At 43.2% G+C, this 26,641-nt stretch overlaps 1 protein-coding gene across 2 annotated transcripts in view; it reads right to left on the bottom strand.

The window, feature by feature from the left end:
- The window catches only part of LRRTM3 (leucine rich repeat transmembrane neuronal 3), a 76,035-nt gene that overhangs the window by 39,995 nt on the left and 9,399 nt on the right, over nucleotides 1-26,641 (bottom strand). Inside the window, exon 3 of one of the 2 annotated variants that reach the window (XM_015633607.2) lies at nucleotides 5,947-5,997. The exons of the other annotated variant lie outside the window; for it this stretch is intronic. Coding sequence (XP_015489093.1) covers nucleotides 5,992-5,997 — 6 coding nt within the window. The 3' untranslated portion in view covers nucleotides 5,947-5,991. The remainder of the gene's footprint in view (nucleotides 1-5,946; nucleotides 5,998-26,641) is intronic. 2 annotated transcript variants of the gene reach the window in all.

Here is a 26,641-nt window from a genome sequence, read left to right as displayed (position 1 = left end):
TATAGCTGTTTACTAAAGCTCTTGGGGAAAGTCTAGCAAAATATGCTTTCATAAATAAACCAGAGCTAATTAAGAACCACTTGAAAAGCTAGCACAGGGGAAGGATGGGAGAAAATTACCATGGAACGTGTGTGTGGTTAGCAGAAGCGTAATTCCAGCTGGGATGAGACAGAAACCTGACTGGGAGCTGGATTTATCCATTCTTTCTTCTGTTGGGTAGACTGCTATTAAACAAATCATGCCATTAAATTTGATTGAACTACTTGACAATGATAATGGCAACAGAACAAGGCCTTTCCTGAGTAAGCTGCAGCTAAAAATCTGATAAATGTCTGATGAAGCTAGACAGAGGGCTACTGTGTAATTACAAGGAAGATCAATCTCAATGCATGTGTTTATTTTTCAAGCCCAAAGCAGTGAATTGTTTGTGAAATAGAAGGGATTGGTTCCCTGTAATAAAGTGGGAAATGCTTGCACCTTTCCTGACCTGGGATTCCTGTGGCACAATTAAAAGGAAAGCGAACCTGTCTGCAGAGGTTTGCTGTGCGGATTTCAGTGCTTGAAGGTACAAGGGTATGGCAAATACAGGGGAAGGGTTCCCAGGACTGTGTCCTGTGATGTTCTCTGGCTGTGCACATGGAGCACATCTGACTGCCAGTGCTTGCTTTTCTGCCTTGTCAAATCTGCACCAGCATTCTTTGGTTTGGATCTGCCCACGGTTTAATGTGGCCTCAGTGCTGCAGCACACATCATCATACCTGTCATATCTGTCTCACCTCTTGGGAATACCCTGGGAACATCTGGAAACAAAAGTGAAGAGCTGCAGATACTTGTGTCTCACAGAAAACCTTTGTGCCTGTGTGCTGTGGAAACAGCTCGTTTGTTCTTGCCCTTATTCCCTGGCACACAGCACTGACACGATCCCTCCTGATGAGGGTGGGGTGCATTGCTCTTCCCAGCTAAACTGGGATTAGCCAGGCCTACCCTTTTCTCCTGGTTTAGGTTCTGCAGGACTGATAAAGGTCAGTTCTCTACTCCTCTCTTTTCTCTATTACATGGAACAGAGTTTGGTTGTAGCAAGACCTATGGCTGTTGGCTTGTGAGGTGAGAATTTAGGTTAAGGACCAGGAAGCAGAACTCATTGTAAATAAGACATTTATAGCAGTTTTAGTGCCTCGTGGTATGGGCAAGTGGAGAACTGGAGTTTTGTCTTGATATGGCAAAACCCCCAAATTATTTGTCCTATTGTCCAGGCAAGGAACAGCTCTTGGACATTGTAGGCTCTACATCCATGCACCACAAGGTCTGTTCTTCTCAGAGCATTTTACACCTTTGGGCTGTGGAAGAGCAACATGGAATGCTGCTGGAATGACCTAAGAAGTGCCAAAGTCCCGTGGATGAGATGGGCTGTCCTGTCCATGTGCTGCAGGGCCCTGTTGGAGTCAAATACTCTCTGCTCACATTCCCTTTGCTCAGGCAGACTTGTGTAAGTCTCCTGTTCTGGAAATCCATCTGTATTTGCTTTCACAGTTTGGATATTTCCAATAGTATTTCATATTCCTGTTCTGCAGCTTTGGAATTCCAAAGTGCTGTTGATTTCACCAGGACTGCCAAGGTGGCATTTCCAAGCAGCTGCTGGCAGAAACACTGCATGGCACAAGGGAGGAAAACTGAACTCAGATAATCTGTTGTTACACAATCTGCTTGCTGAATTAATTCCACTGCCTGGAAACAGGTGGAAGGAAGGTGAGAACATCAGAAAGCTTTTGTTAAATGGAATCCTTAACTCCATTTTCACTGTGAGGATCAGGTTTTGGGTGTGCCCATTGTGTCTGGAGCCTGTGCTGTGCACTGGGGACATGAGAGGCAAGTCTGATTCCATTTGCTTTTGGGATTTGAGGAGTGGACATGATAAAAAGATGTAATAAATGGCATTGATTCATGCTAACTAAATTGTAATTATTTGGAAAGTTATTATTATAAAGCAATAAAGAGAATCAGTGTTACAAGGCAGATGCACCCCATTACAGATGTTACATGTTAAAACTAAAGTACAGGATGTAGTTTTGAGATCAGTGATGTCCCAAAATGAAATCGACCTTGAGATGGACAAAGCTGGAATGACTTTAAGCATAGGGCCTGAAAATTCATTAAATGTAAGACTGATTAGTGGACTTACATAACACAACACTTAGTACACACATGCAGACCTGTGAGGTTATCCAGAGGACAGCGAGGATGAGTGTGAGCCTTCATCCAAAGACCCCCAAAAGAGAACTGGAGACCCCCTAACAACAAGTGAGGCCATGAGGAACAGTGACATAAAGTCAAAAAAATCAGAAATAGGAGGAGACTTATGGGAAACATTAATGAATATGTATAAGCACACAGTATATAAATTTAGCTTGAATTGTTTTGTTTTATTTTGTATGTGAGATGGGCTGAGAAGCCCTCTCCATACCCCAGTCAGTTTAGCTTATGCTTTAATCATACTTAATTACTGGCAAATTACATATATAAATTGTATTTTTTTATTAAATTGTATGCTTTTACTAAATTGTATGGTTTTACTAAGTTGTGTTATTTTATACCAAATTGCTATTCAATTCACTAAATTGAATTCATTTTTAGTTAAACTGCTGTTAATTCAATAAACCTAGCTGTCTAATTTCAATTTCATTCATAACAAAGGCAAGGTTATTGTAAGTTTTTAGTCCCTTCATTCAAGGGTTGTTTTGTACCTCAGAACTCCCTGCTGAGTTAAGCAGTTTTTTGATTTGTTTTTTTTCCCTTTAACACATGAGCTATCAAACAGGAGTCCACACTTTGTGCCATACACCTCACTTGTGCTCAGTGTTACCCTTTTGTACCTCCAGAAACCAAACACCTTCCAGCTGTATTTTCTATCTGTATCTATCATTTATTTACACTTGATAAAGGGTCACAGTCACCTCTGACCACCTCTGCATGATGCCAGAGGCACTCCTGAGCTGCCTTGAAATGCACCACTGCCATTTCTGGAGAGAAAGGTGTGCCCTGAAAAGCTGAATTCATTCCCAATTTCAGGGACATGTAAGGAACCAGGGATCTGTGTTATCCCTTTGCCTGTTTCTCCACCCTGCAGTGAGCACAGACTTGATTTATCCTGCAAGGTGCTGAGCCTGGCCTGCTGTAATTAGCCTTAGGTAGATTTGAAATGAGCTCCATGACATCATAGCTGGCTACTTCTGCTTTTCCTGTATTTCTGAGGCATCTTTATTACTCATTGTGCTGAATCTGTGATTTGTAGTTTCTATATTTAGCGCTTTCAGAATCTCTCTTTACTGGAATAAATGTTGATTTCCCTGCTTGATCCAGGGGAGAGAAACTTCTAGGACATGTTGTCATTCCTTGGTGCTGGAAGCTCACTGTTCACCTCATCTGCTGATCTGTTGCTGCAGCAAACTCTTTGTGTCAGATGTAGATCTGGGCTGGGTTTTTTTTTTTAAGCCTGGTTTTCTACTTACTCCATCAAATTTGTAATCCATTGAATTGCTTTCACCTAAGACCACTTCATATTTTTGATAGCCTAATGTAGGAAGTAATAAAGTTGCCTAGAAGCTGGGATAAATTGTGGGGTTTATTTGTAAGAAGCTTATGCATCCTTTGCCAACATCTGGCAGCTCAGCTGGAGCAGGGTGAGAGCTGCCCTGAGGTGCAGGATGTGCTGCAAACACCAGCCTGTCCCCCCTGGGGAAGGGAACCTCAAGAGAAATCTACAGCTGGAGGTTACAGAAGTTCTTTTGGTCACCCAGCCTAACCTTGGTTGCAAATAACTGGATTTTTCCCCTTGTTTCCCTCCCCACCCCCTCATCTGTTATTGGTAATGTTTTTGTCAAGTGGAGGATTGTTGTGTGGTTTCTGTCAATCTTTTCTGAGTGCAACTGGTTCAACACATCGTAGGTAATTTCAAAAAATATATATTCTAATTTTCTTTTCTCTAGATTATTTTACCTTTTTCTTTCTTTTCTGTGAAATGCAAAATGAGGGCAGTGTATCAGCTCACAACAGCTGAGTGAAATAATTCTACTGGACCTCCTGTGCTTTATATAAAATATCCTGGAGCCAATATTAATTGGCTTATCCAATTGGAAGGTAATTCTGCTCTCTGTTCTTTTCTCCCCCAATTCAATTTTTAAAATAATCATTCCCATCAGCATTATTTTCAGGTTTTCTTGATTTTTTATTTTTTTCTCCTAAATGTAAGTGTGCCAGACTAATTGGAATGGTGGGGAAGAATTTTAAGGGTGCTCCCATCCATCCACAGTTCTACTGAAATGTAATTAAGTAACAAAGATTACGAAGTCTCATGCATGAAAATTTTGATGACCCATATTTGTAATAGTCACACATTGTGGATTAGGTAGCTTTGATATCTCTTAACCCTCATTCTGACCTGTTCTCAGATATTTTTTGAAGTTCTTCAGGGTGAATTATTGGTGGGGACCATGGAATTGCAGAGATATTAGTGATGGGAATTGGTTTCCCAGCTCTTTTCTCTGGTTAATCAGAGTTATTCCCCTTTGCCTGCTGCTTTCCCCAGAGTGCTACAGACACGGGGAGAGGGGAGCAGACACAGCTCAGGCACCTCACAACTCCCTGGGCAAGGCTTTTATTAACTCATGGAGGGTATTTCAGAGTTTCAGCTTCTCAATTAAATAGCACAAGACTATTTCTTTGGGCTTACAGCTTGAGCTGTATCCTGTGCTAGATTTTATCCAGCATTCCCTCTGAAGTCAGCTGTATTTGTTGTTACAAGCTCAGGGATTTTTTTCTGGATGACAAGTCTTTCTGTTTGATGGCTAATCAGCACATCATCAATAAACACCTCTTTATGCTGCCTTGCACTGCTTAAACTTAGCAACATTTTAAAATTCAGAAGTCTTATTTCTTTTTGTATGAAAAAAGCCACAAGAGAAAAGCAAGCATGCTTGCATGATGAACCCAAAGCACTTTTCAGACATGTTGATTTTGCTGAGGTTCCTTTTGCTTGCCTTTCTCCTGTGCTGGTGTGAGAGCTTTGGGCTGCCCTCCATAGAATAAATGCTCTGCTCTCTGCACGGGGAGATGACATTGTGGGCTCATTTATGTCCTAACTGGGTCAATCTGACTTTTCCAGATGTATCCATGCCTGCTCCTGTGTTTATCCATCCCCAGCAGCAGCAGCACAGCAATTCCAGCCTCCCCAGGGGACATTGCCACTGCTCTGGGCTCCCTGGGGAACGAGCTGTTTGCCAGCACTCCTGGCCTTCTCATCCAGCCTTCTCAGAAGCTCTGCCTTTCTGTGAGGCTGAAGATTTGTAAGAATCCTACCTAAGCTGCTTTTTGGCAGAGGTTAATGGAATTAACTGGAGCGCTTTATTTTTGTAAATCAGACCTCTGGACATCCTCGTTTGCAAAGCTGTTTCCCTGCTTTCCTCTTCATTTCCCACTGAGGATGCCTTTGTCCTCAGGGAGAGGGAACAAATGAATTTTTCACTCATCTTATTCCAATTCTCTCTTTCCACTCAGCAGCATTTAAAAAGCTCTGTTTTCTATAAACATACTGCTAGGGCATTCCATGCTGCATGTTAACCTGGGTAATGGAATGGTGCAGCAAATGTGTGTTAACTGTGCTTACATTACATAAAGAAACAGAAGGAAATTATCTTTTCATTTTTCATTGAGTGTAAAAGACTCTGGGATAAATGGAGTTTCACGCTGAAAAGGCAGAGAGTTCTGATTTTAATTCATGGCTAAGTAATCATGTTAAATGAAGATCAGTCAGCTCAGTGCAAGCTACTTTTGAGCAGAACTTGTTTGTTGAAAATCACTTCTGTCTGTACTGTCAGGCAGATATTTAAGACTTCACAAGGTGCACACACCACTAGAAAATTCTACAGTAGCGTAGAAAACTTTTCCACTTACTTCTTCCAACCATGTTTCAAGGATTCAGTGGTACCAGCCATCATTTCAGACCTATGGAGGTCAATAATTTACAGCATTAGTTTTCTTTGAGTCACTAACTTCACCTCTATTTTAATAGGAAAGGAAAAGGGGAAGGATATTTCCTGGTGGTTAAAAAATAAGGGAAAACACTACTTTTTCTTCTTTTAAGAGTAATCTGATCTCACTTTTCAGTAAAGCAGCTATGTTGGGGACTGTGTGTTGTCAATCTCAAAAACTATTTTGGTAAATGATCTTCTGTAACTTTTGGATTTGTTCTCTGTGAAGCCCAAGAAGCTGGTTTAGATGAGCTTAAGACATGTGCTATAATTACATTACAATTACATAAAACTCGTATTATTCATCATCCTACAGCAAATTGTGCTGGGACTCACAAAGTGAAGCATCATCTTTCAGACAAGCCTTGTTTCTATGCCTACAGGACAGAGAATTTACACTTTCTCTTGCTATCTGATGAATTGTGAGAGTGCTGAGGAGCCCAAGCTAGCTTTGAGTGTACCTGAAGAGTGTCTTGTATATTCATGGCAACAGTGATCCAAGAAAACGCTGAAATACTTTCAGTTATTTCAGTGTAATAAGGCAGCAGAATTACAGCTCAGGAAATGACTATGGAAACTCTGCAAAATTGGATTTGGGTTCCTAAAGCTTTCTCTGCAGGGATGAGCTCTCAGTATTGGGTGGCACATCCACGGGGACACCTCCCACTGCTCCCAGCCCCAGTGTCCAGCCTGTCCCTGGGCACTGCCAGGGATCCAGGGCCAGTGTGCCAGGGCCTGCTCACCCTGCCAGGGAGGGAATCCTTCCCAAAAAATGGCTTTTGAGCAGCTAAGCAAGGACAAGGGCCTAGGGAATTACCAAAAGGAAATTTTGGAGCTATTTAGTGTCATTGAGAAACACCAAGGAGAAGCTTCAAATATGGCTTGTGTGACCAGGTGCTGGTAATAAGTAAATTGCTTATTTGCAGACAAAGATAGCAATTCTGCTTGTAAAGATATTCTTACTTCATTTTCTGAATGATTACTAATTGATTTGCAGAACTGGAGCTGTTGCCAATTGTTTCCTCTTTTCATTTATCACACAGATTAATTTCTGACCATTGGTAACTGTGAAGGATGTTGTCTTCTAGCCCCAAACCACAAAAACATCCATTTTAGATCTTACAAGTATGAAGTCTGCTCTGAACATTCATATGAAACAATGAGATAAAGAAGTGAAAATAGAAAAGTAACAGATTTCTAGAACTTGAACAGCTTTTTTTCAAGCTGGCTCTTTATGGAACCCTGATAGAATGTTTTTTGCTGACATCTTGCTAAGCTGTGTTCCTGGAAGGCTGAGATGTGTCACCACTCCCCACTGCTGCCCTGGAGCTGTTATTTCCAGCCTGGTGGGCACACAGGGCTTTTCTGTCTGAGCCTCCTGCTGTGGGACAGTCCTGAGCAGGATGGAAGTGCTTGGGAAAAGGTGCAGAACTCAGGTGCCCAGAACTCAGGCTGTTTCTGTCTCTCCAGGTGGAGCTGAATTCCTCTCCTCATGGGGTTTCTACCTTATTTTCTCTAATGCTCCCTTGAGGTGCTTGGGCTGAGCCAAAGGAAGGAACTGATCCAGCCCAGCAGTAACTTGTTAAGAACTTTAAAAAGCAGGAAAATTACTTTTTGAGTGAATCACAGCGCTGTGTGAAACCCCAAATGCTGCTCAGTGTGCTCAGTTCCAGCTCTAGCAAGGGACAGAGAGAAAATCCAGAGTCATCTTCAGCAGTCTGTAATTAGGTCAGCCTAAAGTAACTGTGAAGCTGCAGCCTGGAGTGGAAAAGATCAGTAAATTCTCCCCCTTGATAAGAGTTTCTCTCTCATTATCTACTCTGCTAATTGTCCTGAAGGCCTTGGAGAGAGCAGATGGACTTTAGATCTCCTTGTGTCAGCAGCAGGGGCTGGCTGAAGGCTGAGCCCTCTGTCCCTGGAGCTTTGCTGGGTGCTCTGAGCCTGCTGGCACTGCTCCTTCCCACCCTGCTCCTCCCTGCTGGCCCCTGGCCCTGCCCTGCTGCTCCTGGAGCTCTGTGCCTGCTCTGCCTGCTCTGGGCTCTGCTGTCAGCAGGAGCCTTCACGAGGAGCTTTACCCTGAGGATGCTTCTGAGCCAGCATAGTTAAACAAGGAAACCAAAATCACAGAGAAATGTGGTTACTTTGGGTTGTGCTGAAAATGGAACTTTTCATCAGCTGGATGAAAGGAACCGAGTTATTTCAAAAAGAGAGTGGGGAACAGGGTAGTTAAGATGCTGTGTTGGAACAGCGGTGATAAACTTTAAATCACAGCTCTACCTGCTTTGAAAAGAACAGATTTCATGAAAAACACCACAGCAAAGCCTCCCAGCAGTCTGTCTCTCTCAGGCACAGCCCAGGGCTTAAGAGCTGATTTTCTAAAACCTGTTTCTAGAACAGTGTCCCAGGCACAGGGAAAATAGCTAAATGATCTGTCTTCATCTTTTCCTAGAACAAAGAGGGCATCAAAGCCTCACTGGTGCTTTGTCAGGCTCAGCAGAGGTTTCCTCTGGAGGAGGGAATCATTAGCAGTGCTCACAGGTACATCAGAGACCTCAGAGTGGTACCTGAGAGCCCCTTTAGAGTCCCAGGTCTCTGTGCATCTCCTGGGGGTCTGTGCTGTCCCAGCACGGCTGCTGCTGCTTCCCCTCCCTGCAGTGCTCTTCCCTAGACTCTGTTCTCCAGCAGGACGAGAGACCTGAACGTGCAGGAGCTTGGATTGTCCTAAAAGGTCATTTTTTTCTATTCTATTCCCAATCTTCTGTGTTTTCAGACTCAGACAATGGTGTGTCCTTAGCCCCTGTGGGCACAGGTGCTCAGAGGAGTTCCAGGAAACACCTCTGGTTATCATTAGCCAAAAAAAGTGAGGGCATCACGGGCTGGCACTGAAGCTTTTTCTTCTTTATAACAACCTAGAACACATCTGAAGGAGACATGAGCCCTGACTAACTCTAGATGTGGGAAAATTCTTCCCAACAAATAATTTGCTTTGTACTGTAATTGCTGATCTTGCACTGTTGGGAGGGTAGGTTCTAATGCTAAATAAATAAAATTTTCATTTGTATTATTGTTTTCAGTATTGGTAATCAATAAAATAATTACTCTGTCTTGATGTTTAATTCCAAATATATATATATATTTTAAAAAAAGGGATGATATTATATTAGTGTTGTCTGGGTGAGTCATGTGGGAGGACTCAAGTTTCATGAGTGCTCAAGAAGATAGCCAGTTTGGCTTTCATATAAATGTGAAATGTTTTAAAAGAATAAGTTTGTGACTCAGGCCAGGAAAGCATTATCACTCATAAAAGTATGGGGAGCTGAGAGAAGAGGGGTTGGTAATAAGGTATCAATTTTGAGAGGCTGTTCTGGAAGATCTGCATGATTTGGGCAATCCCAATTGCAGCCAGAAAATGCAGATTGTGTCTGTGCAGAGCTGCTGCACAGAGGGTTTGTTCCTGCATCTCTGCAAGGATGGATTTCTATTGCACTCTTGACAGGGAACACATTCTTTGAGCTAATCTTCATATTATGCATCCTGGAATTTACATTTGTATAACGAGGCAATATAGATCTCAAGCATCTCCCTGAGCAAAACTCTCCCTCAGATTGTTTTAACTTCGTGGTTTGGCTTTCTCAGAGACTCTGGACATGGGGCCCTTTGTGTAGCTGACTAATAGAACTGTCATTATTCCTCTCTGCTTTAAAAGGAACACTGCATCATTCCTTTTTTACATTCCAACTCATTTTTAAGGCATAAAAAATAGATGGGTTACAGTCATCCCTGTATTTTGAAAGGCTCTTGTTTCCACACAGAAATTGCTTCACCTTCTACTCTGAACAGTAACGTTGTGTCACTGAGTGTGTGTTTGACAGATCATCTCTTTCTGATTAGGAACAAGTATTCCAGCTCTTCTGAAGCTGAAATTTGGAGCTGCTTGTGTTTCATTTCCCTGAAGCTGACTGGAGAATCCAACCTCACCAAGGGAAGGTTTCCCCACTGATCCAGCAGCTGTATGAGGAAATGGCAGCACTGCCTCATGGGCTGTGCATTAATGCAGATATATTAAAAGCATTCTGAAGACATTGAATTGGCAGAATCCTCATATTGCTAAATTAAACACAAATGAAGGTTTAATTGCTAAATCCAGACCTCTCCTGCATTTTAAAGCTTTTTCTTTGCTCTTAGTGTTGTGAGAGAAGTACTAGCACAGCGTATTAAATAAATGTTTCTTCTGGAAGGCACAGTGGTAGTCTGGAAGTCTAAAACTGTCTTGCAGAAGTGAATAGAAAAACATTCCAAAGCTTTGCAGTTTAATTACGAGCTGCCCAATGTTCCTGGGCAGGGGATGGATGCTCTCACTGCCTGCTGTGCCTTCAGTGTCCTGAGCAGGGGAGGGATTTCTTGTCCCCCAAGGGTCTGTTTAAGGAAATAGTGGAGAAGTGGAGATGGCTGTGAAGGGCTGGAAACAGTGAGTGTACGACTTGTTTTCTACACTCTTGCTTTTTAGCACAGATTTAAAGATCCACTTGTAATCTCTTTTTTCTTTGAAGTGTATGCAGGACCCACCATGCACTTTGGTTTAGATTTGCAAAACTGCAGGGATTTGGTGAATCTCTAAGGCTTTTTTTGGTGCCTGATCTTCAGAGGGAGCAGGGCAGAAGAAGGGCAGGAGCAGGGCAGGAGCAGAGCAGGTGCAGGGCAGGAGCAGGGCAGGAGTAGAGCAGGTGCAGGGCAGGAGCAGGGCAGGAGCAGAGCAGGAGCAGGGCAGGAGAAAGGCAGGAGCAGAGCAGGAGAAGGGCAGGAGCAGGGCAGGAGAAAGGCAGGAGCAGAGCAGGAGAAGGGCAGGAGCAGGGCAGGAGCAGGGCAGGAGCAGAGCAGGAGAAGGACAGGAGCAGGGCAGGAGAAAGGCAGGAGCAGAGCAGGAGAAGGACAGGAGCAGGGCAGGAGAAAGGCAGGAGCAGGGCAGGAGAAGGACAGGAGAAGGGCAGGAGCAGAGCAGGAAAAGGGCAGGGGCAGGAGCAGAGCAGGAGCAGGGCAGGAGAAGGACAGGGCAGGAGCAGGGCAGGAGCAGAGCAGGAGGAGAGCCGGAGAAGGCAGCAGCCCCCATGGCTGTGTTTAGTGCAGGGTTTAGATGGGGAAGGGTTAAGGGAGGAGGAGAAGAGCTGTCCCTGCACAGGGCACAGGCACTGGTGTGGAGGGAGAGGAATAAAAGCAGAGCTTGCAAGGGGGATTCTGAACACCCTGTCCCCCACCCATCTCCTCCTTTGCTGAGCTCCTGCCCCAGCCTTCTTTGGGGGCACAGCTCACACACAGGCTGCCCTGGGCTTGGGAGAAGGGAGAGCTCACAGACCTTCCCTGCCTGCAGACTTGATTTTGTGCTGGAAACTCCAGAGTGTTTGTGTGAGGTGTCTGTCACCGTGTCACTGTGTCACCCCTGGGGCTGCCATCAGTCAGGGCTGGAGGGATTTTGGAGGCAGGGAAGCAGGGATGGCAAAAGAAAAACAAAGTGTCTGTTTTAAACTTGAATAGCAACTTGGATTTGTATAATTACAGTGTTCAAGCAGAAAAGTGGCACCGCTGCAGGAATCAATTTTACCTTGAAATAGCAAAGTGATTGCAGGAAGTTGTTAGTGGAATGGCTGGAGCTAGCTTTGTCACAGGACCACGTCAGAAAATGTTCAATTCCAGTATTTAAACAATTACCCACTGGTGCCCAGTCCTGTTAACCTTTGAAAATCCCAGGTGAGGCAGGTGGGATTGAGAGTCCAGAAAGCTGGATTTTATTCTCTGTGTGTGCCACTGTTGATTTTACATTTTGCAAGTCAGTCTCTCCAGGGATATAATTTTAATAGGTTTCTAGATCTTTTAATTAAGAGCTAGTTAAAGCTCTGCCAGCTGTTATTGGAGTCCTACATAAAGTTTCAATAGCTTCATGAGGTATGAATTTTCCTTTAAAAACTCTCCCTAACCTTTTGTCCAGTATAATTGACACAGTTCCTGTCCATTTGCCTGTTGCTTTGGTCCTTTATTATTGCTCCTACCTACCAGTCCACACTGGATGGATTTCATCTGTACTGGTCCTCGTGGTAAAGGCTTCTTAAAAAGAAGCTGTCATTTGTGCTGTCTTTTGTTCTTTGATGCTGGTGAGGTTCCACAGTGTTGGAATGTGTATTTTAGTGATTAGGTTATTATTTTATCTGTGAATTGTTTCTGAATTGCTGGGTGAATTATGGCTGGTCCTAGCGAGTTCTTATCGTTTACTATTTCAATTTATTCTGCAATAAAATGCCAGTTCATTTTTTGGTCACATTTTCATCTGCATCACCCTTTCATTGATGGAAAGCTCCCAGCGATTTTCTGTACTAAATGTGCAAAAAGACCCATCTGGTTTCTGTACAGTCACTGGTTTTTCTGTGGAAGGTCCATCTTGGTCCCCCAGATTTGGCAGCTGTCCTGCTCCTGATGGAATGATGAAGGTGTGTTAAATATTATTGTGATGCTGCAGTTTTGTCCTTAAAGTCTTCTGTGGCCTGTCATACTGTGTTTTTTACAGCTAGCCCGCCAAGGTTTATATTCCTTTCTGTTCCATGTGTGTTTTATGATCATTTTTGGTGCTGCTGTTGCTAATGCCCTCCCTGACCTGCCTTTCCAACACAAAGCTGTTTTGCTGTTGGCCTTTCAGCAGGTGAGTGCATATTCACCTTCCAGCAGGCTGTGCTCACATAACCTTCACACACCTGCCAATACTTCACATTTGAAATTTTGTTTATTTTAACAAGCTTGCAGTTGCATCACCTTTTTAAAATCAAGTGGGATTTTTTCAAACAACTTTTATCTACTTTAGAGATACTGAATCTTCCTGTATCAGGCTCCCTTACAGAGTGCCATTTTTTGGCAGTAATATTCTTGATGGGGACCCTGACACTGCTGTGGCTGTGTCACAAGGTGGATTTTTTTGGTGGGTCCCCTATCTAGTCACTGCCTGAAGTACAATCTGCAGATGAGATTTGTCACCCAGCATGTCTGAAATAACTAAACCCTGCCATTACTGCTGTTTTCCTGTGCTAGCAATCATTCCCCTTTCTCTGGGCACAACAGGGTTGCTCTTCTCAAATGGAAATGATTAGGTTGTCTGTAACAATGTATTTTTCCTGTATTTGAGCGTGGACTTAGAGTTCCACAGAGATTCTGTTTTACTTGTTGGTACATCTCACCAAGCTCTGATACAATTCTGAGATATTTGTGATGTGATTTCCTGACACAATTCCTGTGCTGACATGAGCTGTTGCATTTTTTTAAAATCCTTTCTCTAAAGTACCAATAATTACCTCTTTCCTCCAAGTGTTTGATATTATTTAAAACCTACTTACAGGTGTCTACCCATCTCAGCATCTGTATAGAAACACACACATATTTGGTTAGGGTTCTTTAGCCTATTTGGAAAACACACCTTTGACTTTGGCCAGTGCATTTTTTACCTTTGGGCCTGGAGACAGAGGAGGAAGAGGAGACAAAGTCTCCCCAAGTGTGGCTCTTTCCCTGGGGGTTCTCAGCTCCTTTTGCAAGTGTTAATATATTCTCAGATGAATTTTGCAGGCAGACTGATGAGTGTCTGTGCTTTATTATGGATTTATGTTAAGGGGGTGGGTGACTCAAATTAATAATTAAAATTAACAGCTTAGATCTGTTCTTGAGTCAGTATTAGTTAATATTTTTTGTGATGGATTTTGAGCTTAGCTGAGGCTGAAGACTTGCCCTGAAACTGGTAAAAATCCATGTCCCTTGTGAGGAATGCTGTTTGTTGGCAGCATCTGATACATTTTTTGTTTCACTTTAGACATACCAGGCAGGTGCTACAAGGACAAGTGGGAGCTGCAGTGGTTTTTGCTATGAAAGAGAATGCTCCACTGGTTGGTGAAGGATAAACCCCAAACAATTAGGGTAAAATGTTTTTTCCATGCTGCTTTGCTCTGGAAATTTGTCCAAATCCCTTCCCAAAATGATGGGAGCTGTTACTGTCAATAGAGTATCATGGAGAGAAGGATGCAAGCAAGTCTTCAGTCTTGATTTTGCAGGGGATGCCTAAAGCTGTATCATAAAATGGGATTTTGATCCAAACCAGCAGATTTTGGACTCCTGTGTCAATCACATCCCCTCCTTTCTCTCTCCAGCAGATGCTGTTTTACAAGTATGTAACATTTTACGTGCAAGGAGAAAACAGCTGATTTATTACAGGAATGAAAGCATATTAAACCTTCCACAGGGCTGTAAGGACAGCCTTAGCCCAAATACACCTAATCCTGATCTGATAATAGCTGGCAATGAACTCACAATATTCCATATTACATTAAAATTTCTCTAACCTAGTTGCAAACGGTTTTTCATTTCAATTTTGTTTGCTTAAGTTTATTACAGAAAGTAAAAATAACCCCTGCTCTGATAGCAGCTGCAAGGTAGATATTGCTCTATTTCTTTGTAAATAAAGGCCTGCATTTTATTACTGTGAAAATTGCTGTATTTCTGCCTTTGCACATCAGGCAATTTTCTGAAGCTTCTCTCAACAGGTTTGTTATAATGGCTCTGGATGCTGGAAGGGCATGCCTTTCCTAAATGTACATCTACATTTAGATAATGAAGTATTTAAAAATGAACACTACATGGAACTGTGAGGGGAAAACATCTATGGGCAATGTTCAAACTGTTTCATCTTTATATCCATTTTTACCCAATTAACAATAGACAGGTGTATTGTTTCTATAAATTAACAAATGAGTTTTCTATATCTGCTTATATAATTAAAACTGTCACTGACTTTCAACCAATCACTCTTTGTGCTTCTAAAAACTGCAGAATCCTGGAGAAGAAATAGAGCTAAGAACTTACACCCTTTTTCCTCCACGTATTAAACCCTCTAAAATCTCTGTTTTTCGCTTCAGTGCCATCCTAAACATTCTACTACTTTCTACTTAATTTTTTATCAATCCTGGTTTACCCAGGGATATTTGGAAGCCTTTCTGTCAGTGACAGATAGGATTAATGTCTTTTTGGAGAACAGGACAGACAGAGAAATGTGTCTCCATTTCTGGATTCCAACATCTGGAATGGCAGTGGCTGCTCAGCACAGCATCTCCACACTGGCCTGCCTTTCTGTGTGGAGCAATTCCAAAGAGGTTCTGTTTGGATTGTAGTGCCAGGAGGATATCTGGCCATACCATTTAGTGGTAGTTAATTATTGTGCTTAATAAGCAGCAGCTCCTGGGTTTCTATGTGCAGGGTGTAAATGTTTGCTCAGTGTATGTTAATCTGTGCTGTATGTATTTGTGGGATAAAGAGGGCATTTGTCTTTTCAGGGGAAAATAGATAAGACAGTATTAGTTTTCATAAGATGGTGTTTTAATAAGATAAACAAAAAAATGTGACAGATTTTATAGGTGTTTTATAACCAAATATTTACATAATGCTATTTTTCTTCTCTTTTTGGTGTACTCTGGAGGAAGTCATGCATGGATTGTTAGAATAACAGAAATTGGAGTAGCTCTGCCTTGATCTGAACATTTGCTCTGCTCATGAACCTGCCTGCTGTTTGTGTCTGGTGTTACACGAGCTTCCATTTGCCAACAGCAAACAAATAGATTTTCATTTTTGCAATTTACACACTTTGGCATTGCACATCAATAAGACCCAAATCAATTTTGATTCCACACCCATCACTGAATGATGGTTTTTAGCCTGGTAAGTCTGGATTTCCATATTCCTGTCCCAGGTGGAGGAGCCTGGGGAGTGATGGCAGGGCAAACCTGAGCAGTGTGTGTGGCTGAAGGGAACAGCTCTTTAAAAACACCTTTACACCCTGCAGAGCCTTAGTGCTTGGTAGTACATCTAGGCTCATAGAAACACAGCCAGCACTACTCATAGTTAAATCAGAAAACAGCTCAAACAATTCAATTCATGATAACACTATGGGAACTACCTGGCCTCGCCATAGGGAGGGATCCAGAAGCGCTGCTGGGAAGTCCAGATGTGTTTCCTGGGAGATGGCACAGCAGTTTATCAGTCCCCTAAATGGCATTTCAAGGGGCTGTGGTGAATGGGGGCTGCTAACTACTGATCTCTTCAAGTAGCAGCAGCCCAGAACATATTTTCTTTCTTTTCTTGTTTTTAGCACAACAGCTAATCAGTACTGTCTGCCAGGGTAAAGGAGAGCACATGGACAGAATTTATTGCACTCAGCCTTTGCTAGAGGTCCTCAGAAGAGGCTATTTGGGAAGCTAAACATTGCTGAAGTGAGAGGGGAGCTACTCCTCTGTGGGCAGAACCGTCTGAGGATGGAAAACAGAGGGGTCAATTTTCCACACAGCAGAAGGTTAACAGCAGGGAACCCTCAGGTATTCAGGTTAGATTGGTGTGCTACAAGCTGAAGTGTCTGTGAAAGGGAAAATGGCAAAATGTGCAGGTAATAGGAATTGTTTGGGTCAGTCAAATCTAGGAATGCAAGTGAGGGAGCAGTGTACTGAGCAGAATCAATTCACAAATGGGAAGTGTTGCCTGGTGGCAATGGTAGCAATGAGTTTAACTATAGACATCTGCTGTTAGTATTTAACAAAGCATTAACAGTGAAAAAAGAGTATTTTAGTATTTAGCAAAGCATTAGCAGTGAAAAAAAAGAGTAAAAGGCTTGTGAAGAGTACATTAATAATGCCTTTGTGTAAATATTTTGCCTTTTATTCTTGAGTCTGAGGTCAGTTCTAATTACCTATTACCAGGGAAAATGAGTTTGAAACAGAAATGGTTTGGAGTTTGCTGAGGAAAATGTTTAGGAGCATTTGATTCAAGGGACAGGGAATTGATTTTAAAATGGCTTATTATAATATTTTTATTCACAATCCAAAATTCATCTGCAGAACTTGCTGCCAGAGCTCAGTGATGGTGAGGTTTTAGTGGAAATTCTGTACAATAAGATTTCATTTCTAAGTCTGTAATGAGAACACTTACAGGTATGTTATTTGAAGTATAATAGGTGATCCACATTCCTGCAGGGGTATGTTAAGGGCTAAGACTTCATTTTCTGACTGTTGTAAGCTGTCTTTTTTCTTCTGGGTTTTATTTTGTTTGTTTTGGTTTGGTTTTTTTGGGTTCTTTTTGGGTTTTTTGATTTTTTTTTTTAAGTATTTGTTTCTGCTTGTTATACACAGGTTGCTCCCAGTTAGAAAGCCTGCTAGGCATGTCTGATCTGACATTTCCTACTGTGATTTTGATATCTTTGATTCAGGAGAAAGCACAAACAGTTCAGTGCCCTGTGTATGAATTCTCTCCTTTGTGAGGTGCTGCAATTGTCTGTGCTTATGCAAATACATCCTTGCAGTCAAGGTAGATTGTTGTGTCATGTATCATCATAATCTGAGCTTTTTAAACAGAGGCACAATGGAATGAAAACAATTTTCCCGTTGGCTTCTGTTCTGGTTTGATTCTGAGTTTCTCCAGGGCCACCTCTCATTAATATTCCAGCTCCTTTGTGGGGTTACCAGAAGCTGGATGAGAATTTTCAGCCTGTAGAACACAGCTTCCACCCCCTCCTCACATGGGGAAAAGCAGCCTTGGGCAGTTTGACCCCTCTGGGGATGCAGGCTGTGAGCTGGGGGTGTACATTCCTTGGTGCACTGCAGTTTTGGACACACCTGTCATTGCCACACGTGTCAGCAGTGGTGCAGTGAGTGCTGATGCATTGCCAGCTGCATCACTGCTTATTTCCACTTCAGCCTGTCCCAGGCAGGCCCAGTGCTGCTGCTGCTGCTGCTGCTGATGTGAGCACCCCCAGAGAGTGGCTTGTGTTTAAGGCTGGGGATTTTGGATGATGACCACAGCACCAAGATGCTTTTGCTAAGTCACCTTGGGAAGGACATGTACGGTTAAGCAACAAAACTGAATTTTGTCTGGCACTTTGAATACAGAGTTATTATTTCCACTGGCATCAATGAGAAAGCTCATTAATAATAGATTGTTAAATGAGAAGTATCAAATCTGATTTTAGTCCCTATCTCAATTTTCAGGAAGTTCTCATCTGAATAGACATTCCCAATAATAATTTCTCAACCTTGTGACTGTACATAAATCTCTGAGCAATCAGATTAGGGGCCACTTTAGAAAAAAACAGCCATAATTCACCAAGTGGAATAAGTCCTTTAAAGCTAGTAAAATGAAAGCCTCTATTTATTACAGTGGTGATGATTGTGCTGCTATGAATCCTGTGAGAGTCCTGGCTTGTTTCTTTTGGTGGAGGTGAATGCTTTTGCATGCAGTGTTGCTCTGCTGTCAGACATTATGTTTCCCCAAAGTTCTGTAGGCCACCATCATCTGTTTTATATTTGCCACTGGAGGAGGAGAGCCTGCCAAACCACAACAGGCTACGTGGCCATTGTAAGCTCTGAGTAATTGTATTTTATGGCTTGGCAGGCTGTGGCTTTCAAGCAGCATTTGTACAAGTGTGCTGTTATGGGATTAAGGTCCTATTTTAGTTTAGGAAATTCTGGACCTTTCTAAGTTTGGGTGGAGGTGTCTGAAGGTGCTCCCTTGCTGCTGCATCGTGCTGTGCTCTCACTTCACCTGAGCCACATCTCCCAGGCAGCTTCTGCTTCCTTTGTAAGGAAACAATCAGTAAAATCACAGCAGTGGGAGGCTGAGCATCCACTCCTAGTGCTGCCACAGCCTGAGAAGAACCCCACACCAGGGGTCTGCTCACCAGAAATGGCATCAGGGATGTCTCACAAAGTGTCTCCAGACTCCCTCATGAAAGGTGCTGCAACATTTTTGATGGAAAGGTACTTAAAGGAGTGACATTTCTTTCTAATTAGAGCTAATTAATTCTATTGTTGAAGCAGTTGAGGGGAAATGTTATAATCTTTAATTTATTAATTGATAGATAACTGGCTTGATGAGCTGTTTCTTTTCAGTTTGGAATTACTGGAAAATTAATTTTTTTTTTCCACATTTGATACTAAAACTCCAAATAAGGAAAATATTTTCCCTGGTAGCTATGATCTCTGCATTCAGTGAGCAAAGCAATGAAAGAGGAGAGATGTAGAATTCCTATAGAAGATATAATTTTGAAGAAATCTTGATGTCCTTGTGTACTAAGTTCCTGAGCAGGAGGCACGGGAATGACAGAAAAGCCAACAGAATTTGTACCTGGAAGCCCTCAGCCTGCAAAGCTCAGAAAAACCCAACCTCTGGACACAAGGCTGTTTTCCCTGAGGAGAATCTGGGATAAGACACCCAGTGTATTATTATCTGTTTCTCACCTCCAGGTCAAGATGGCCTGAGCTGCCTGACCCTGCTTTGTAGGAGATGTGAGGAATCAGTGGTGCCTCTTTCCTTCCCTCTGCAGAGAGGCTCAGGCCCTTGTAAAACAGCAGCAAGAGTTGTTTGTGATGAAACCATCCTTCTCTGCTCTGCTGCCTTACCCTGCACCTTGTGCAGCCTTGACATGGTGTCCAAGTTAAATTAAACTCTTCTGTCCTTGAATGAGGGACCCCACTTTGGGCAGGGATAAGGCTGCACTTCTCTGGGAGGCTGGGAGTGAAGGGCACTCGTGGGGTTCCTGCCTGTGGGAACTGCTCAAATTTGAGATTTGTAGGCTGCAGGCACTGCCTTCAACCTGTGAGAGAGTCAAGTACACAACTTTTTCACTCTGGCCTGGGAAATCATAAGGAGGAATCCAAACAGTCCTTGGAGAAGGAAAACAACCTTTGCAGGTGGTGTTTGTTCCTTGTTTACTTGCAAGAAACAGTCAGGGGGTGTAGCCCTGAAAATTAAACCTTCTGATAATGTTTTCATAGTTTTAGTTACTTTCCCATGGAAGTTCTATAAACATAAGTTGTTTATCACATTCCTTCTAAGAAAGGTCTTTTGATGGACGTTTCTCATGACCATTGTGCTTGGGAAGGTGGTAACTTAATTATCCAATCCCTGGTCATTGTCAAGGATCTGTAAATACTGGAGTCAGAGAATAAAAGTACCTTTTTTTCTGTTCTAATACTGAGAGGTGTTCCTGTGAATCATTTTGTGTCCTCTAGTGACAAAGGGGTGCTGTTCCCAGTGATGGTGATGTGTTGCTTCCATGGCCAACGAGAGGTTTACCTTTTCAGATCCTCTGGGAACCATAAAGGAAGATCTGGAAGAACAAAAAGCAGCTCTCTGCTCTCTTTTGCAGCTGAAGCTGGAGAGTTTGTGCCATCACTTGGCAGTTCCTAACCCAGTGTGACACTGGCCAGCCCCTCAGTGGAGCAGCACAGTCCCAGCTCCTGGAGCCCTCCAGGGCACGCTGGCTGCTGTGGGAAGGGCTCACTCAGCCCCTCTCTGCTGGGAAGGGAAGGCTCTGCTGGAAAGATGATGCTGGGGGGACTGGAATTGTTGCAGTCACCACAAGTCAAGCTCATTTTGTGAGCAAGTGGTTAAATGCTAAGGCCTCGTGTGAGCATGACAGCACTGCTGCAGTTCCAGGGCAGTGATTCACTCACTGCAGCACGTGGGAGTCTGGAATTATCTGCTGTATGAAGGATGTATGAAGGGTAAACTTCCCAAAACACCCTCTGCACTTTATGGTAACCACAGCCCCAGAGTCCTCAGGCCCGTGGGTTCTCACTAACCTTTGTCTTGGGGTTTTGTGGCACTCTTTGGAAAAACTCAGCTTTTGTCATGGATTTCAGTGGATCAGTCTGGGCCAAAGAAAAGGGGAGCATGATGGTACAAGTGGGATTTCCTGCTTTTTAATAGCAATAGGGTTTTCTGCTGGATTCATACAAAGAAACAAAGGTTTGAATGTGCTGTCCTAGCCATCCCTCCAGCCTTGATTCATCTTGTCCACTGCCAAGAAATTCAGCCTTTGAAAGACAGTCAAGGTGTTGCCTACTCAGTGTGACTTCTTGGGAACTTAATGAACTGGCCACTATCAGTCCAGGAGGTATTTCTTTGTTTTACAAAAGCAGAAAGCATCTCTGGTGCATTTATTTCAAGTTGAGAAAAAAATGATCAAATCCCTTGAAATGAATTTTGCATTAGGGCCAGGAGAAATGACACAGGGACTTGGGAAAAGCTCTTTTAACTTATGCTAAACATTTGCTGCTTTGCTGGATTTTGCTCCAGTCTCATCTCTTCAGCCCTGAAGGCTGCAAGCCTGAAACTAAACTCCTGAAATTATAAAAGCATAAAGTAAAGTGAAGGTTAATGGTCATTGGCTTCTTTCCCACAGGCTCTGCAAGCTTGGATATGTGGAACACTAACAGAATAGGAAAGCACAAGGCAGTTATAGATTGTTGTTCTTGTAGTTAGTGTTAGTACTGTCAAGCAAAACAACACTTCCTAAAAAATAACACACCTGCCCTGACAGTTTTCCTGGGAAAGCTGCTCTTGGAGAGCCTGGGACAAGCTGGCTTTGTCCATTCCACACTCCTGAAGAGAGGGAAGGCAGCAGAAGGGACACGTGTTGTGACTGTTCCCTGACCTGTGTTGCTCCAGGGGCACACAGAGAATGTAAATGTGTTTGCTGGGGTTGTCAGGCTGCCCTCAACACCCTTTCAGGGGGGTTCTGCCTGTACCCTTTTGAAAGCTGCAAGAGGAGCTCTAATGAATTTGCCCATTGGAAAGGTAAATATATCTTTAGCCAAGAGTTTCTTTTCAGGCATTTTGGGAGGAGGATCACTGGCCAGGAAAGCAGATGAGAGCTGAGGTGGAACCTTTTTCAGCACTGCTGGAACGATGCACAGGCCAGCCTAGTGAAGGTGTTTCATTAGAGCTCTTGAGTTAGGGGTATGAATCATGGAATCATAGAATGGGCTGGGTTGGAAAGGCCTTGAAGATCATCTCCTTCCACCTCCCTTCCACTGAACCAGGCTGCTCACAGCCCTACCCAACCTGGCCTTGAAACAGAGCATCATTTCAGAGGACTGCCAGAAATTATCTGGGCTCCAAAATGGGAAGGAACTGACTCAGACACAGTCAGGGCTGAAATGAACTGAAGGTGATTAAGTTTCAGGTGTCTGTCCACATGTTTTGCCATTACTGGCTAAATGAGCTTTGTAATTATCCCAGTGAATTTTATAATGCATAACAGAAATAGGGAGGGGCCTATTTTATAAAGTGATTTTGGCTGAGGCATTCCTTTCTTGCAGGCTGTTTTCCAAACAGTTTAATGGCAGTACATCTTCAGAGATGTGCAAACCCCCTCCTTTCTCACTGGCATTAGCATGCAGCAGCACTGCAGTGTGTCAGCAAATGCTCCAGAGCAGGTGGATTTCCACAGAATCCTGCCCCATCTCATCTCCTGGCACAGCTTTCCATCAGCTCCTGCACCTCACTGCTTAATCTCTCCCTTCAAAGCTGTTAATTCATTCAGTAAAATCGGACTCACAGATTTATGCTGGGAAGAACACGTGACAGTCTCTGTGTTTCCTTTGTATTGGGGATGCAGAGAAGTGGAAGAGGAAGCATTAAATTGTATGAAATGGGCATTAAATTGAAAGAAGGTGCAGGTAAGGGGCACAGGCTACAGATATTCAGAAAGAATCTCTGAGAAAAAAAGAGTGTTTTATTTGAAACCTTTTAAAAAGGGGAAGACTCCTTGTTCCAGGGTGTAGATTGTAAATCTTTGATTAAATCCTGAAACAGCCCTATTAAATAGACACCAAGTGCTCTGTGGTACTGAGGAGAAGGGATCATGGCTTATCCAGCTGCAGTTGTAAGGGTCTGTTCTAAGCATGCATTTTAATGAAGCCATCAGCCTGAGGAATGCTGGCTGTACACTGCAGCATCCCTGCCTGCCTGCAAAAGCGTCCTGTCCATACACCCAGCACTTCTCTTTGCACAGGTCTTCTGAAGTGCATTTCCAAATATCTCTTTGGGAGAGATTAGTTAATAATTAAGCTGGTCTGGAATTAATTTCAGGCAAATCTGCTTCCTTTTTTGCAGTGGAAGGAAGTGTCTTGTCTGCCATATCCATACAGTGACTCAATAAAGCACTGATAGCAAAAATTCAATTCCCTGTTAGCTGAGCAGCATCCTGTTGCAGCATCTCATCTGAGATAGCTTTTGTTTCCTCATGCATAATAATTTTTGAACATTTTGTTAATTTTCAGTAAAAGTTGATGGGACAGGGTTCCTGCAGAGGGTACAAATACTCCACACTGCTTTATTCTATTTTTCTGTTGTAGTGTTTGAGCATGAATCACTTCCCTGTACCTCATTTCATTTACTTGATCAACGAGACTTCTCTGCTGGGGGAAGCAATTTAAAACTATTGTGAAAATGTCTCTAACATTTCTTTGTTCCTGGAAGCTCACTTGCTGCTGGAGCTGAAGTTGTAAACAAGGCTTTACAGGGGCACAACTCGGTAAAAATTCAAGGGCATCTGCTATGTTTAAGTGTAGCTCTTGGATTTGCTTTTCCTTTTGTGAAATCAGCTCATCAGGAGAGGAGAGGAGCTGTGACTGAAGGAAAGAAAGGGACTAGGCTGGGAGAGAGAAATCTAAGAAAGAAATCAAATAATGGCATTTTTCCTTTCAGTGAGAACTAAGCCTGATCTAGGGGTTTTCTGCAATTGGGAAGTTCCCTTAATAACCCTCCTTAAGGTTATAGGCAGAGACAGAAAATCCTGTTGTCTGTGAAAAGGATGAAAATTCATAAATCCTTATGTTACTAAATGGAAATTAAATTTGCAAGTTTTGGATAACAGGGATATATTCCTTTAGCTCCCTTGTTCTCCCCATTCCTGCTGTAGTTCATCCTTAGCTCTGTAAATCTCTTTCCAGTTCTATTCTGAGCTAATTCTAATAGGGGATCTATCAAAATTCCACATAAAACACAGAAGCCTGGGCATGCTGTGCCGTCAGCCATTAGTGCTCATACTGTTTGATGGATTAAAATGGTAGAAAGTGAAGCTAAAATAGCATTCTGGCAGTGTCCCCTACTCCAGGCCTTTTCCCCAGCTCTTCTGGGAGCCTCTGGGTGAGGGAGGAAGGGCATCCACCTCCCCTGGAAATGCCTGTCAAGCCCCACTTCTGCACACGAGCACATTTACAGGCAAACAAAATTATTGTGGTATCTTTCTCTGTTGACACTGGGGTGTTGGCATAAATGTGGGACACTTTCAGAATATGCACTGGGTGGAAGTAATGAGTACTTGTAATAAATTCTCAGTACAGAGTCTGCAGGAGCGTTTTCCTTTCATCATCTCATTAACGACTTACAGCCATTAACAGCCTAAAGTGCTGAGTAAGGATTTACATTTAATTTAAGTCTTCTGTTCTCAGCTGACAAAATGTATTTTACACACTTGATGGATGTAATTAGTGTGATGAGGCTTTAAAAGCAATTGGCTCTGTTAAATTTAGAATTTGCCATGGCGGTTTGTACATGAAGCCAAAGCATACATATCAGTAGTTCTGGAAAAATACATTTTATTCATATTACTGATATATAGATGTTTTTCATTTATGATACTGATAGAGTCCAAATCCAGCCTGCTTTCAGATTTGACAGAGCCCTCCATCCCATTAGGAGTTCAGGTTCTTTCATACATCAGAACTCACCATGATGTGCTATGGCTACAGAGCAGCTATCCTTGGATAACAAGGAATTGTGCAGAGCTGTCTAAATTCCCGTGCTTTACCCCACTCCAGCAACAGCAGAACTCCATGGAAACTGCTGGACCTGAGCTCCTGCAAGCTGAGGGCAGCTGCACTGCACTCACACTCCCTTTTCCCTGCCAGGTTTCTGCTCAGCTTCTCCCGTGTGATTCTCTCCCGTTTCCTGCGCTCTCTGGAAAAGGGAAGCACTGGGTGCTGCTCCAGCACCAGCAGGGATGCTACAGGGTGGTGACAGCCTGGGGTAAGGCTGGTCCTGAATGAAGGACAAGTTTCTGTCTGGGAGCTACCAGACTTATGTAATCATATTGCTGGGTTCTGCTGCATTTGGCATCAGTAACGTGAGCTGGGAACTGCTGCTGGAGGGAAATGGAAGCAGGGACAAGTAAACATCAGTCCCCAAAGCAGAGAGCTGTTTGTGCCAGGGAGGAGGGCTCAGAGATGGGTTCCCATCCCGTCTGGAGGGATCCCCTGGTGGAAGGAGCACAGTAAGGGTGTCCCAGCGTGAGAGGGATGAATTTCCCCAGTGGGAATTGCTGGGATGTGTGCTGGGGATGTGGCTGGGCAGCTCAGGGGGTTCAGGAGAGGCTGGATGCTCTGGAGCAGGGTAGGATGAAGCTGCACTGCTCTGAGGATATGACTCATATCACAGATGGCTGCAAGGCTAATGCTGGCATCCCAAAGTGTCAGATCACAGATAGTGCTAACTAAACTCTGGAATGCTTATTTGATGTTACTCTTCTTTGAGGAGGAAAAGATGATCTTCTTCTCACATTTTAACTAAGTGTTTTTGTGTAAGATTACTATGAGTGGTGTTAGTGAGGAACGTGGGGAATAAACTTTTCTGACTAAAAAAACAAACCAGACTTGAGAATCTGTAGCTGGTTTTTAAAGTGAACCATAGCTGATTATTTTCTGAGGTGAGTTCAGTGTAACTGCATGCCAGGAATCAGTGTGAGTCCTTTTTGCAGTGAGACCCTTTCTCAGCTCACACTGTCCCTGCCCCATCTGTGCCTCACCGAGCTACAGCTGCTCCCTCTCCCAAAAGGGAATTTGCCAAAATCTCTGGGGGGGTCATTTTTTAGAGTGGCTTCATGGAGCTGGCCAGAGCACTCTGTAGCCCCTTGAGTCTTGTTCAAATGCCCAGTTCTGGGCAGAAATGCAGAGGAGATAATATTCTGTAACACAGGTTAAGTGCTTGGCTGGTGCAACAAATGGGTGAGATTTGGGTGTTTAAATTCCCATCTGCAGGTTTGCAATCCTTTGCTACAATCTGTTTTAAATTAACCAGGATAGCCTATAGGAGCCTGAAAAAAGAGTCACAGCACACTAATTAAGATGAAATCAGAAGTGTTTTTGACTCCAGTCTGCTTTTTGTAAACTGTGGTCCCTTTCTGTACTTGTATCACCTGCAGCTTTTGCACAGCTCAGCCAAGGAGCTGCTTCTGCAGTGCCAACAATGCATTTTAACAAAGAAAAGCAGACAAGAGACGGTGTGCATGTTAGAATATACATGATGAAGTCTGTATTTCTGGTTTTCAGTGGATTTCTATCCCTGATGTATTACTGTTGCTGATTACCTGGAGCATTCAGGCTGCACAGCTCCTTCACCTCCAGCTGGATACAATCCCAAAGGGAGCAGCTCTCACAGGAGAGCCTGGCCTGTACCTGGAGCTTTCTGCTCCTTCCCTGCCCTGCCTCAGCTCATCCATGGAGGGATGGAAATCTCACAGTGTGGAGCCTGCCTGGGAGTTCTGCAGCCTTTAGGGAACTGGAAAATCCAAGTGGCCAAAGAATCCGAGCTGTGAATTCTCCAGTGCTAACTGCTGTGGACACTAGGGAGAGAGCTGCAATTCAAACATTCACTAAGTCGTTCCTGAAACTTTTTCTCTCTTTTAATTTAAAGAAAGTGAGATTCTTCTCATCACTCCTGGATTTCTCAGCTTCTCTGAGCTGAGCTCTTTGGGGATACCCCCTCACAGGGAG

This window comes from Parus major, chromosome 6, assembly GCF_001522545.3.
Source record: "Parus major isolate Abel chromosome 6, Parus_major1.1, whole genome shotgun sequence".
Lineage (NCBI taxonomy): Eukaryota > Metazoa > Chordata > Aves > Passeriformes > Paridae > Parus > Parus major.
The sequence above is the reverse complement of the archived record's forward strand: the minus strand, read 5'-3'. Positions and strand labels throughout refer to the sequence as shown.